Consider the following 13,778-nt stretch of genomic DNA (forward strand, 5'->3'; position numbering starts at 1 on the left):
TAAGACGACAACATAGCAAGGCAGCTACACATGACAACACAGCATGGTAGCAACACAACATGGTAGCAGAACTTAACATGGTACAAACAGTATTGAACATAGACAACAGCACAAATATCAAGAAGGTAGAGACAACAATACACCACCCATAGCAGTCACAACTGTCTGTAAGAGTGTCCATGATTGAGTTTTTGAATGGAGATTGAGATAAAATTGTCCAGTTTGAGTGTTTGTTCCAGCTCGTTCTAGCTGCAGCGAACTGAAAAGAGGAGCGACCCCAGGAATGTTTGTGCTTTGGGGACCTTTAACAGAATGTGACTGGCAGAATGGGTGTTATATGTGGAGGAGGAGGGCTGCAGTAGATCTCTCCAGATATGGGGGAGTGAGGCCTAAGAGGGTTTTATAAATAAGCATCAACCAGTGGGTCTTGCGACGGGTTTATAGAGGAGTATAGAGTGCAGTGATGTGTCCTATAAGGAGCATTGGTGGCAAATCTGATGGCCGCATAGTAAAGAACATCTAGCCGCTCGAGAGCACCCTTTTACCTGCTGATTTATACACTGCTCAAAAAAATTAAGTGAACACTAAAATAACACATCCTAGATCTGAATGAATGAAATATTCTTATTAAATGCTTTTTTCTTTACATGGTTGAATGTGCTGACAACAAAATCACACAAATTATCAATGGAAATCAAATTTATCAACCCATGGAGGTCTGGATTTGGTGTCACACTCAAAATTAAAGTGGAAAACCACACTACAGGCTGATCCAACTTTGATGTAATGTCCTTAAAACAAGTCAAAATGAGGCTCAGTAGTGTGTGTGTGGCCTCCACGTGCCTGTATGACCTCCCTACAATGCCTGGGCATGCTCTTGATGAGGTGGTGGATGGTCTCCTGAGGGATCTGATCCCAGACCTGGACTAAAGCATCCGCCAACTCCTGGACAGTCTGTGGTGCAACGTGATGTTGGTGGTTGGAGTGAGACATGATGTCCCAGATGTGCTCAATTGGATTCGGGTCTGGGGAACGGGCAGGCCAGTCCATAGCATCAATGCCTTCCTCTTGCAGGAACTGCTGACACACTCCAGCCACATGAGGTCTAGCATTGTCTTGCATTAAGAGGACCCCAGGGCCAACCGCACCAGCATATGGTCTCACAAGGGGTCTGAGGATCTCATCTCGGTACCTAATGGCAGTCAGGCTACCTCTGGCGAGCACATGGAGGGCTGTGCGGCCCCCCAAAGAAATGCCACCCAACACCATGACTGACCCACCACCAAACCGGTCATGCTGGAGGATGTTGCAGGCAGCAGAACATTCTCCACGGCATCTGTCACGTCTGTCACATGTGCTCAGTGTGAACCTGCTTTCATCTGTGAAGAGCACAGGGCGCCAGTGGCAAATTTGCCAATCTTGGTGTTCTCTGGCAAATGCCAAACGTGCTGCACGGTGTTGGGCTGTAAGCACAACCCCCACCTGTGGACGTCGGGCCCTCATACCACCCTCATGGAGTCTGTTTCTGACCGTTTGAGCAGACACATGCACATTTGTGGCCTGCTGGAGGTAATTTTGCAGGGCTCTGGCAGTGCTCCTCCTTGCACAAAGGTGGAGGTAGCGGTCCTGCTGCTGGGTTGTTGCCCTCCTACGACCTCCATGTCTGCTGATGTACTGGCCTGTCTCCTGGTAACGCCTCCATGCTCTGGACACTACGCTGACAGACACAGCAAGCCGCCTTGCCACAGCTCGCATCGATGTGCCATCCTGGATGAGCTGCACTACCTGAGCCACTTGTGTGGGTTGTAGACTCCGTCTCATGCTACCACTAGAGTGAAAGCACTGCCAGCATTCAAAAGTGACCAAAAAATCAGCCAGGAAGCATAGGAACTGAGAAGTGGTCTGTGGTCCCCACCTGCAGAACCACTCCTTTATTGGGGGTGTCTTGCTAATTGTCTATAATTTCCACCTGTTGACTTCCATTTGCACAACAGCATAGGAAATTTATTGTCAATCAGTGTTGCTTCCTAAGTGGACAGTTTGATTTCACAGAAGTGTGATTGACTTGGAGTTACATTGTGTTGTTTAAGTGTTCCCTTTATTTTTTGGAGCAGTGTAAATTATGTCTCCATAATCTAGCATGGGTAGGATGGTCATCTGAATAAGGGGTAGTTTGGCAGCTGGGGGGAAAGAGGACCGATTTATGATAAATCGACACTTGGTTTGCTCTAACTTTAGCCTGCAGCTTTGATATGTGCTGAGAGAAGCACAGTGTACCGTCTAGCCATACTCCCAAGTACTTGTATGAGGTGATGACCACAATCTCTGAACTCTCAGAGCTAGTAATAACACCTGTGGGGAGAGGGGCATTCTTCTTACCAAACCACATGACCTTTTGTTTTGGAGGTGTTCAGAACAAGGTTAAGGGTAGAGAGAGCTTGTTGGACACTAAGAAAGCTTTGTTGTAGAGCATTTAACACAAAATTCGGGGAGATGCCAGCTGAGTAGAAGACTGTATCATCTGCATATAAATGGATGAGAGAGCTTCCTACTGCCTGAGCTATGTTGTTGATGTGATTTGAGAAGAGCGTGGGGCTGGGGCCTAGGGTTGAGCCTTTGGGTACTCCCTTGGTGACAGGCAGTGGCTGAGACAGCAGATTTTCTGACTTTATACACTGCACTCTTTGAGAGCGGTAGTTAGCAAACCAGGCCAAAAAACCCTCGGAGACACCAATACTCCTGGCCCAAAATAATGGAATGGTCTTCCGAATCAAGTTTTGGCCAAGTCAATAAATGGTCAGACAGTGACACATTCTTCCCTGCATTTTGCTGATATAGGGTGTAATCAGTTTCTTTTGGACAACTTCAGGTATGTTTATCCCTGTTTCACTCCGTTTGAGAAACACAGTTCACTTTTGTAGCAGCCACATTGGATTCCTTTTTGCATCTACACACACTCTCCTCACCTTGTCCCTTCACTTGTGTACTTTAAATAATGAAAATGTCTCTTGCTTCTCCTTCATTTTGAGAAAAAATGAATTTATTCAAAGCTGTTGTCTTTTTCTCAGACAACTACTCACCACATTTTATGCGCTACAGTGCTAGCTAGCTGTAGCTTATGCTTTTCAGTACTAGATTCATTCTCTTATCCTTTTATTGGCTGGACAACATGTCAGTTCTTGCTGCAAGAGCTCTGATAGGTTGGAGGACGTACTCCGGAAGTTGTCATAATGACTAAGTCTCTGGAAGGGGGTGAGAACCATGAGCCTCGTTTTTTTTATTGAAGTCAATGTACTCAGAGGAGGACGAAAGCTAGCTGACCTCTGGCTACACCATGGTGCTACCCTACAGAGTGCTGTTGCAGCCACTGTAAACCATCATTGCAAAATAGTGTGTTTAAATCAATTATTTGGTGAGAAGATTATATTTAGTGTTTTATCTAAAATGTTTGAGCAGGGCTAGTATCAAAAGCCATTATGCAAACCCCCTGTGTTCTGTCTGTTCCCTGTAGATCCTCCAATTTGAAGAGATCATGTCTAACCCAGGGTTCCGGGAGCACTTCCGTGTCTACATGGAGCGAGTGGACAAAAGGGCTCTCATCAGCTTCTGGGAGCTAGTGGAGATGCTCAAGACTGCCAACAAGGTAAAGTTGTCACATCCTCCAAAAGCAAATGTCACTAACACTGGCTTAATGACTGACATCATGTAAAATATATCCGATAGGTAACATTACGCTGAGACTTGTGGTGAAACCGAATCTGTCTTTTAAAGCTGAAAACCCAGTGCACATCCTGACTCGTTTTTTCCCAGAACGAGGTTCCCCAGCTGGTGGGGGAGATCTACCAGAACTTCTTTGTGGAGAGCAGGGAGATCCCGGTGGAGAAAGCCCTGTACAAGGAGATCCAGCAGACCCTGGTGGGGAACAAGGGCACGGACGTGTTCCACCGGATCCAGGGGGATGTGTATGAGACCATGAAGGAGCGCTACTACCCGTCCTTCCTGGTCTCTGACCTCTACGAGAGGCTCATCAGGAGAGAGGAGCAGCAGTGCAGCTCCCAGTCCAGCAGCGAGGACAAGGACGAAGGGGTAAGCTGGGAAGGGGACATGCACTGCAGATGTTCACATACCAGCCAGCATGTGCTACAGTGTTGTCCGTAGAGTACCACAGTACGAGTCATAACCATAAAACCTAGCAGTCAAACAGGGAAATGGTTCTAATCATTTTTTGCACCATGAATGTTTCCTGTAGGGAATTTTAGAAACACTTAAAATAAGGGTTGTGTTTCACGTAGGCCTACCCTGGCGTGACATTTTGATACCAGTGTTAATCTCTCTAGGACAAAGTGACTTATCAATACATTCACATGTATTCACCTCCCAGAAATGCTAATGTGGCTATCATAAAGAACTACAAATGCCATAATGATCTGGACGAGACTGCTGAATTGAGGCAAAGTTAAAAAATATCTGGATTAACTATCTAATGTTAGCTCAATTTAGTAATGAATACATTGGGAACATTTCTTTAAATGGACAATTCTGTGAACTATCTTGTGCAAGTTTTAAATTGACACAATACCTGTTAGCAAAGGTTTTAGCTAGAGATGATGTGCAGGAGTTTGCAGGGACTTGTAGTCTTACATAATGTCTACTTTGCTAATTTGCATTTTCGAATCTGAGAGTATACAGGTGACTCAATTGATAAGTCACCTTGTCCGAGAGAGATTTACATGGTTATCAAAACGTCACGCCAGGGTAAACCTTCACGAAACACAGCCCTTATTTTAACTGTAAAATCCCCTATGGGAAGAATTTGTGCTGGAAAAACAATTGGAACCATTTCCCTGTTTGACTGCTAGGTTTTCTGGGTGTTATGACACCTCCACTGAGGGGCTCTATTAGCATTGTGGCAAGTTAATCCACGTTTGTATTATCACCATCATCTAAACCTCCACCTCTGCACAGCTCCAGGTTCTGGAGGGAGGGGAGGAGGCGCTGGACGAGGGCACTAAAGGCATCAATGAGCAGGCCAGCTACGCTGTCAACAAGCTGCGCCAGCTCTACGACAAGCTGGAGTACAAACGTCAGGCCCTGGGTTCCATCCAAAATGCCCCCAAGCCAGACAAAAAGGTATCCCACTACACCGTTCAGCTGCTATTGTTTCAATGCATGGCGAGTGTGTTTTTATGAACACTGATATTGAGTGTACCCTCAAGGTTCAATCCTCTATTTATGCTTACTTGACGAATACAAAAGCCCATCATTGACTGTGCTGCTGTCATTTATCTGCAGGCCAAGCACACTTTTTCTACCTCTCTCTGTCTGTCTGTGTGTGTTGGCATTCATAAAGAACCCATAAATATTTCCCTGAAAGAATGTCTGCCCCTACCTGTAATACAAGCATCCCTTGAAAACTGACATTGATTGAACAGCCACCTTTAAATCAAAATGTATTTGTCACATGCTTCATTAACAACAGGTGTGGACTAACAGTGAAATGCTTACTTACGGGTCCATCCCAACAATGCAGAGAGGGAAAAAAAGAAAGAAATAATATTTATTGTATCAAATCAAACTTTATTTGCCACATGCCCCGAATACAGCAAGCATAGACTTTACCGTGAAATGCTTACTTACAAGCCCTTAACCAAACAGTGCAGTTCAAGAGGAAGAACATATTTACCAAGTAGGCAAAAGTAACACAATAAGAATAACCATAACAAGGCTATATACAGGGGGCACCGGTACCGAGTCAGTGTGCAGGGGTACAGGCTAGTTGAGGTAATCTGTACATGTCGGTGGGGACGAAGTGACTATGCATAGGTAACAAACAGCGAGTAGCAGCAGTGTACGAGAGAGGGGGGGGTGTCAATTTAAATTGTCCGGCGGTGATTTTTATGAATTGTTCAGCAGTCTAATGGCTTGGAGGTAGAAGCTGTTGAGGAGCCTATTGGTCCTAGACTTGGCGCTCTGGTACTGCTTGCCGACTTGGGTGACTGGGTGACCCCCTATTATATAGATCCTGGATGGCAGGAAGCTTGGCCCCAGTGATGTAGTGCCTTACGGCCAGATGCCGAGCTGTTGCCATATCAGGCGGTGATGCAACCAGTCAGGATGCTCTCGATGGTGCAGCTGTAGAACCTTTTGAGGATCTGGTGGCCCATGCCAAATCTTTTCAGTCTCCTGATGGGGAAATGGTTTTGTCTTGCCCTCTTCACTGTCTTGGTGTGTTTGGACACCAAATAACTTAACTCTCGACCCACTCCACTACAGACCCGTCGATGTTAATGGAAGCCTGTTCAACCTGCTTTTTCCTGTAGTCCACGATCAGCTCCTTTGTCTTGCTCACATTGAGGGAGAAGTTGTTTTCCTGGCACCACACATTCACTACTCTGACCACCTCCCTATAGGCCATCTCATCGTTGTCGGTGATCAGGCCTACGACTGTTGTGTCGTCAGTAAACTTAATGATGGTGTTGGAGTTGCGTTTGGCCACGCAGTCGTGGGTCAACAGGGAGTACAGGAGGGGACTAAGTACATACCCCTGAGTGGCCCCAATGTTAAATATCAGCGTGGCAGACGTGTTGTTGTCTACTCTTTCCACCTGAGGGCGACCCGTCAGGAAGTCCAGGATCCAGTTGGAGAGGGAGGTGTTTAGTCCCAGAATCCTTAGCTTAGTGATGGGCTTCGTGGGCACTATGATGTTGGAACGCTGAGCTGTAGTCAATGAACAGCATTCTCACATAGGTGTTCCTTTTGTCCAGGTGAGAAAGGGCAGTGTGGAGTGCGATTGAGATTGCGGATCTGTTGGGGTGATATGTGAATTGTAGTGCGTCCATGGTGTCCGGGAGGATGCTGTTGATATGAGCCATGACCAGCCTTTCAAAGCACTTCATGGCTACTGACGTGAGTGCCATGGGCGGTTATCATTTAGGCAGGTTACCTTTGCTTCCTTGGGCATAGGGACTATGGTGGTCTGCTTGAAACATGTAGGTATTACAGACTCGTTCAGGGAGAGGTTGAGAGCGTTATCACACAGTCATCCAGAACAGCTGGTGCTTTCGTGCTTGCCTCAAAACGAGTATAAAAGGCATTTAGCTCGTCTGGTAGACTCGCGTCACTGGGCAACTCGAGTTTGGGTTTCCCTTTTGTAGTCCATAATAGTTTGCAAGCCCTGCCTCATCCGATGAGCGTCAGAGCCGGTGTAGTAGGATTTAATCTTAATCCTGTATTGACGCTTTGCTTGTTTGATGGTTCGTCTGAGGGCATAGCGGAATTTCTTATAAGCGTCCGGATTAGTCTCCCACTCCTTGGTACTGTGGATGAGACACAGTTGGTGCTCTGTCTGGGTTAGAGCCATCTTTTGACCTGTGTGTGTGTGTGTGTGTGTGTGTGTATGCGCGCGCTGTCCTCTCTCAGATTGTGTGTAAACTGAAGGAGGAGATTGGGGCCATGGAGAAGGAGCACAGTGACCTGCAGCTGCACATCTCCCGCACAGACTGGTGGTGTGAGAACTTGGGCTCCTGGAGGGCCCTCATCACAACAGCTGAGGTGAGTGAGACAAACACACACACACAGCACCATCCCAACTCTTAGTCATTGACTGTGTTCCAGTGATATGACAGCAGCGGAGCAGTGAGCTCTCTAGTCTCCTGTGTCCAGGGCTCCAGTACCTCTGGCCAAACTCGAAACAGATAAAACCCTGATCTGAGAGCAACGAGCCAGAGAGAAACTATAGCATCTACACCTTCCGGAACCTTTATTACACACAGCACTAATAACAGAGCTTCTGTCTAGTCTAGATGGATGAGAGAGAGGTAGGAGCTCAGACTGAGGAAGAAAATACAAAACTGGAAGGAAGGATAAAATGGTCCCAGTCATCATTTGTATGGTGTTATTGATTGGACTACAGATGTAGGATCTTAATTTGATCATCCAGTTGCAGAAAGAACTGTCCTGCATTGCAGGAAATGTAAAGCATTTAGTGTATTTGAGGTTTAAAAAGGCTTCTGAAGTTTTTAAATTTCCACTATGACATTTGAGACTTGATTTTTCCCTTACGAAAAAATATATGAACCCGTACAAAAGTCTCCACGAATTATATTATTATTCACATTACCTGTTGCCACAGGATTATTTTCACGCTGTAGCAAACTGGCTCAAATATAAGATCCTACATCTGTACATTGTATGAGACGAGATCGCCTTTTATCTCCTTCAAATCACATTTTATTTCTCACATGAGCCGAATACAACAGGTATACAACAAACTTACCGTGAAACACTGAACCAACAATGCAATTTTAAGGAAGTGAGAAACATTTCCTAAAAGGAAAAATGGCAACACAATAAAATAACAATGACAAGGCTATATACAATTTAAGCTGTTCGGGTATGTGAAAGGACAAGGGCCTCATTTGCATATTACTCCTCTCTCTTCATTTAGTCTGGGAGACACGCTTTGATTAATGCTTTGTCTGTTAATTGGCTGTGAAATGCCTAAACACAGGAGGACAGAAAGGACACCACTCTCCAAAGTTCACTCTGCACAATCCCCCTCCAAGGCCTAATGCTATGCTGCTAAGCTAATAGCCATGTCGGATTCTGCTCAGCCAAAAGCAAATTTGTGTTTGTAGTGATGTTCAATTAAGCATGGTAGTATTGTCTCCAATTCTTCATTATGGTAATGAGCTAATCAGCCAACCTTTTAAAGATGTCCTTTAGTCAGAGTTAATTTGTTCTCATCATTGGAGTGTTTTCTTAGCATACCCTCATTGATACAGTATATCTTAATTTGTCACATACAGATGTCGACCTTACAGTAAAATGCTTACTTACAAGCCCTTAACCAACAATGCAGTTTTTTTTTTAAATACAGAAATAATTAAGAATAAGAAATAAAAGTAACAAATAATTAAAGAGCAGCAGTAAAATAACAATAGCGAGGCTATATACAGAGGGTACCGGTTACTCGAGGTAATATGTACATGTAGGTAGAGTTATTAAAGTGACTATGCATAGATAATAACAGAGTAGTATACTAATTGATACAGTGACTGTTTTTTAGGGATGGGAATTGCCTGGGACTTCAAGATACAACATTATCACCATACTTAGGTGCCGATACGATATGTATTGCGATTGTCCCGAAGGTGTGGGGGTGGCAGGTAACCTAGTTAAGAGCGTTTGAATCACCAAGCCGGAAAGGTGGAAAAATCTGCCGTTCTGCCCTTGAGAAAGGCAGTTAGTCCCCAAAAACTCCTCCCCATCTCTGATTCAGAGGGGTTGGGTTAAATGCGAAAGATACATTTGGGTTGAATGCATTGTTGTGCAACTGACTAGATATTCCCTTTCCCTTCACTGTTCAATTTGTATTGCGATTTGATACTGCTATTTCTAGTTCCAAACATGGTGCTCACTATAGGTTGTCTGCAGAGAGACGAGAGCCATGATAAAAACCAAGATTTGATCGTCATCCAAAAACATGACAGACATGAAATCTTTGGCTGTGAGTGATGGGGGAAAAATCTGCCCCAGCTACAATTATTTGAATAACTCAATAGCTGTTTTGTGCATAAAGGTGAGGACTAAAGTGTCTGATTGGGAATGTTCAAATCTGACATCTATGTGACAGTGTATGGAATTGGTGTTTCTTGGCTGGGCGTCAGTTAAACTGCAGTACCGAAGCAAAATTATAGGAACTTCTAGACCAGAACCCTGGACCCTTGGTTCAGACGAATACATCTCAGAGAGGCCCAGCTCATGAGTTCCATGAGCAGAAGATTTTAATTTAGAATGGAAAATGTAATATGTTTATGCAACAAATGTTGGTGCATCGAACCGACTCACATCGATTCGTTCTCTAATCAAATCCCATCTCTCCGAATCGTTTCAAACTAAAACGTATCGTTCCTGTATTGGAGCCCATGTTTCTAGATACTTTTCGAATTGTCTTGAAAGGGAAAGATGCACATCCCTAGAACACTGGTTCCCAACCTTTGTTGAACCGTGACAAACCTCGATGTGATAAAAGATTCTGCCACAAATGTATTTAGTGCAATTTTATTTTATTTTTTACCTTTTTATTTAACTAGGCAAGTCAATTGACTTCTTTGGGATCGGTGTCCCTTTCTCGGGACGGTTGAGCTAACATAGGCTAATGCGATTAGCATGAGGTTGTAAGTAACAAGAAAATCTCCCAGGACACAGACATATCTGATATTGGCAGAAAGCTTAAATTATTGTTAATCTAACTGCACTGTCCAATTTACAGTAGCTATTACAGTGAAATAATACCATGCTATTGTTTGAGGAGAGTGCACAATTTTGAAAAGTTATTAATAAACAAATTAGGGACATTTGGGCAGTCTTGATACAATTTGTTTTACAGAAATGCAATGGTTTATTGAATCAGTCTAAAACTTTGCATATACACTGATGCCATCTAGTGGTCAATCTCAATTTCACCTGGGCTGGAATAATATATTATGGCCTTTCTCTTGCAAAAGAACGGTATTCTTTCAAATTTGTTTAATCTTTTACCAGATCTATTGTGTTCTACTACATTCCTTTCACATTTCCATAAACTTCAAAGTGTTTCCTTTCAAATGGTACCAAGAATATGCATATCCTTGCTTCAGTGCCCGAGCTACAGGCAGTTAGATTTGGGTATATCGTTTTAGGCGAAAATGGAAAAAAATGGGCTAATCCTTATTAAGAGCATCCCGCAAATATCCAAAGAAAAAAAAACATAAAATAGGTCTTACTTTTGAACGGAAAGGTCTAGAAATAAGCGGTTTTCTACAAAGGTGGAACCACAGAGTGGAAGCCACTCCGTTTGTTTCCATAGCAGCACCCCAGCCTCTGCCAACACTAATCCGATTTGCCTGTGCTAATGGTGAAGTAAAATGATACAAATGACTTTACTCGTGATGCGCACCCCTCAAATGTAACAACAGCAGGAGCGCACCTGACTTGAAGCAACCATCCAGATGTAACCATGTGCCATTCAATGTATTATTTGATTTTCTTTCTGCACGGGTGTTTCTAAGTCAACCCAGCACACTGGTTGAAAAACCACTGCCCTAGAGAACAAGCTATAGTATGGAAAATACCGGAGTTTTGGCTCAGGTACAGCCGACTAACGCTACCTAGCAAAAAGTCTTGATTTTTTTCTCACGTTTCGTTCGGTTAGACTTTCTCTAAAATGTATTACATGTTTCTTTTCTCATCAATCTATATACAATACCCCAATAATGACAAAGCGAAAACATGTTTTTATAAATTTTTGCAAATGTAAAAATCTATTCAGACCGTTTACTATGAGACTCGGGAATTGAATACCGGTGCATCCTGTTTCCATTGATCATCCTTGATGTTTCTACAACTTGATTGGAGTCCACCTGTGGTAAATTCTATTGGATTGCACATGATTTGGAAAGGCACACAACTGTCTGTATAAAGTCCCACAGTTGACAGTGCACGTCAGAGCTAAAATCAAGCCATGAGCCCCCCCAACATAAATATAAAAAAGCACCGTCCTGCGCTAACTCATTTTTATTCCAACATTTGGAACAACACTAATAAAGAATCATAACATTTAAAACTTGTATGTATGTGTATATATAATACACATATACACAAAAAAAATAAGACCCATAAATATCAAAAAGAAGTAACAAAGACAAATGGAAACAAATTTGTGTTGATTTGGCACTCGAGCATCAATACATTACCCATCCCCCAACACTGTCAACCAAGAGTCAAGACTAAACCAATTAACCTTGCTGGTGTGCAGACTGGTTTTATATTATTCTTAACGATATAGCACTCCGACAAGGTTAATTGACCCACAGTCCCACACGGTGACATGATATCATTGACGTGACGTGCAAATGAGCGATAGAAAACCCATCGTGTAAATGTCACCATTTCATGATTTTATTTTTTGTGCAGGCGTCCCGTGCCTCCCTCAGCAAGATGCCACCCTCGGCGGTTGCCCATGTCGCCTATATCTATATCCGCCACTGATTTGAGTTCTTGGTCACCACCTGGATCAAGGCCCCATTTTTCTCCCATCAGTACACCTTGCTCTCATCCTACTGTAACCATTGGCCATTGTCTTGGAATTATTCTTACCAAAAGATAGGCTTTTAGATTTCTTTAATTATTGCAATAACGGAGCATTAACGGTCACTCAATGGTGATTGTTAAGAGCCCAACGAGCAGAATTGGGTTACAACCTATATAAGTACATCCTCCTGAGTCTTCATGACAAACAACAAATGTGTGGGTTGGCTCTAGAGGTGAAGTTTTGTATGTCAGAAAGGAGTAACCCCCCAGCCAGATTGCATTTGCTGTGAAGACTGTTCTAATTGTATAGGATCCAGGGTCTGGCCCCAAAGACAAGGTTCTTCTTATCAGCTGTCCGTACCGGAGACATCTCCTCCCTGGTACACAAACACAAACTCGTTCTTTGGAGTGCAGGCTGTAGGTTTTTTCACCAAGACATCCTAAATCAATTGCCAGCGCCAAGCCCCAGAGGTCCAACTCCACAGATGAGAGAGTACTGAGAAACCTTATTCGATGCATAAACCGTATTAAAACACAATCTTGTCATTTTCTACCATACCACACTCTCTGACCACTTGGTCTCACCCTACTGTAGCCATTGACCATACTCTCTGACCATGTTCTAACTCTGTGTCCACAACTCATTCTTTGCAGTGAAACAGAGGGAATCATTTCCCTTTATTTCGTGTCCCCTATCCCCCACCAGGCAGTAGAGGAGAATGGAGAGCAGATGCCTTGCTACTGCGTCTCAGTGAGCCTGCTGGAGGGAGACGACTCTAAGAACAGCCGCTGGAGCGTCACCAGGAAGCTCATAGAGTTCCAGGCCCTGCACCGAAAACTGACTGAGGTAAAGGATCCTCCATGCTAATGTTTTTGCCTGCCTAGCTAGCGTCTCTGACTCACCCTCTGTCTGCCCCCCAACAACAGCCTTTTAATTACCACAGTCCTGCACTGCTACATCACAGCCGTTTGTTTCAAATATCACTGCCTGCCATCTGATAATCACCCTAACAATGCTTCCACCGGCCGGTTGCCATGGAGATGGAGTGAGTCACCATGCCACTGCATTTCATGAGGTGCTACAAACAACGAGACTTGAAGACTGAAACATAACTCCTCTTGTTCTCTCTCTCTCTCCTCTCTTTGATTTTATATTCTTTATGCAGTGTTTCCCTACCTTGAAAAAAGTCCAGCTTCCCTCCGTCAGTAAACTGCCATTCAAGTCAATTGACCAAAAATTCCTTGAAAAGTCCAAAAACCAGCTCAACAGCTTTTTACAAGTAAGTCACTCTCTGCCAACACGGTTCAACCACACATCATAGTGAAAACGTCACTCAAATCAGTGTTTTGTTTATGTGGAAGGCATTTCTCAGTATCGGTCTCCTAAGGACATAATTTTTCAGAACAGGAGATGTAATTTGAGTTGATGATGTCACATATAGCTACCATTGGGAGCTCAGGTAGTTTGTTTCCTCATTTCAAAATGTTTCTGTCTGATAGGAAATTAATTTGTATTATTGGAGTGGCTCGTTCCTGCTGTTCTCATGGCATGTCGATTGGCCATCAGGATTTCAAGCTAGGCTCTTTCAATGTCGGGAGAAAAAAGATAAAATGAGACACAACCACAATGTATTAAGTTTGGAGATGAGAGTCAAAGTTTGAGATTAAATTGAGCACATTCTTTACAAGCTTTTACAACAATTTTA

At 43.7% G+C, this 13,778-nt stretch overlaps 1 protein-coding gene across 2 annotated transcripts in view; it reads left to right on the forward strand.

The window, feature by feature from the left end:
• Window positions 1–13,778, forward strand: part of snx25 (sorting nexin 25) — a 55,028-nt gene that overhangs the window by 26,619 nt on the left and 14,631 nt on the right. For both annotated transcript variants that reach the window (XM_042325900.1, XM_024428886.2), the window contains exons 8-13: window positions 3,512–3,643; window positions 3,811–4,086; window positions 4,966–5,130; window positions 7,420–7,551; window positions 12,779–12,919; window positions 13,239–13,352. In XM_042325900.1, coding sequence (XP_042181834.1) covers window positions 3,512–3,643; window positions 3,811–4,086; window positions 4,966–5,130; window positions 7,420–7,551; window positions 12,779–12,919; window positions 13,239–13,352 — 960 coding nt within the window. The remainder of the gene's footprint in view (window positions 1–3,511; window positions 3,644–3,810; window positions 4,087–4,965; window positions 5,131–7,419; window positions 7,552–12,778; window positions 12,920–13,238; window positions 13,353–13,778) is intronic.

This window comes from Oncorhynchus tshawytscha, linkage group LG08 (assembly GCF_018296145.1).
Source record: "Oncorhynchus tshawytscha isolate Ot180627B linkage group LG08, Otsh_v2.0, whole genome shotgun sequence".
NCBI lineage: Eukaryota > Metazoa > Chordata > Actinopteri > Salmoniformes > Salmonidae > Oncorhynchus > Oncorhynchus tshawytscha.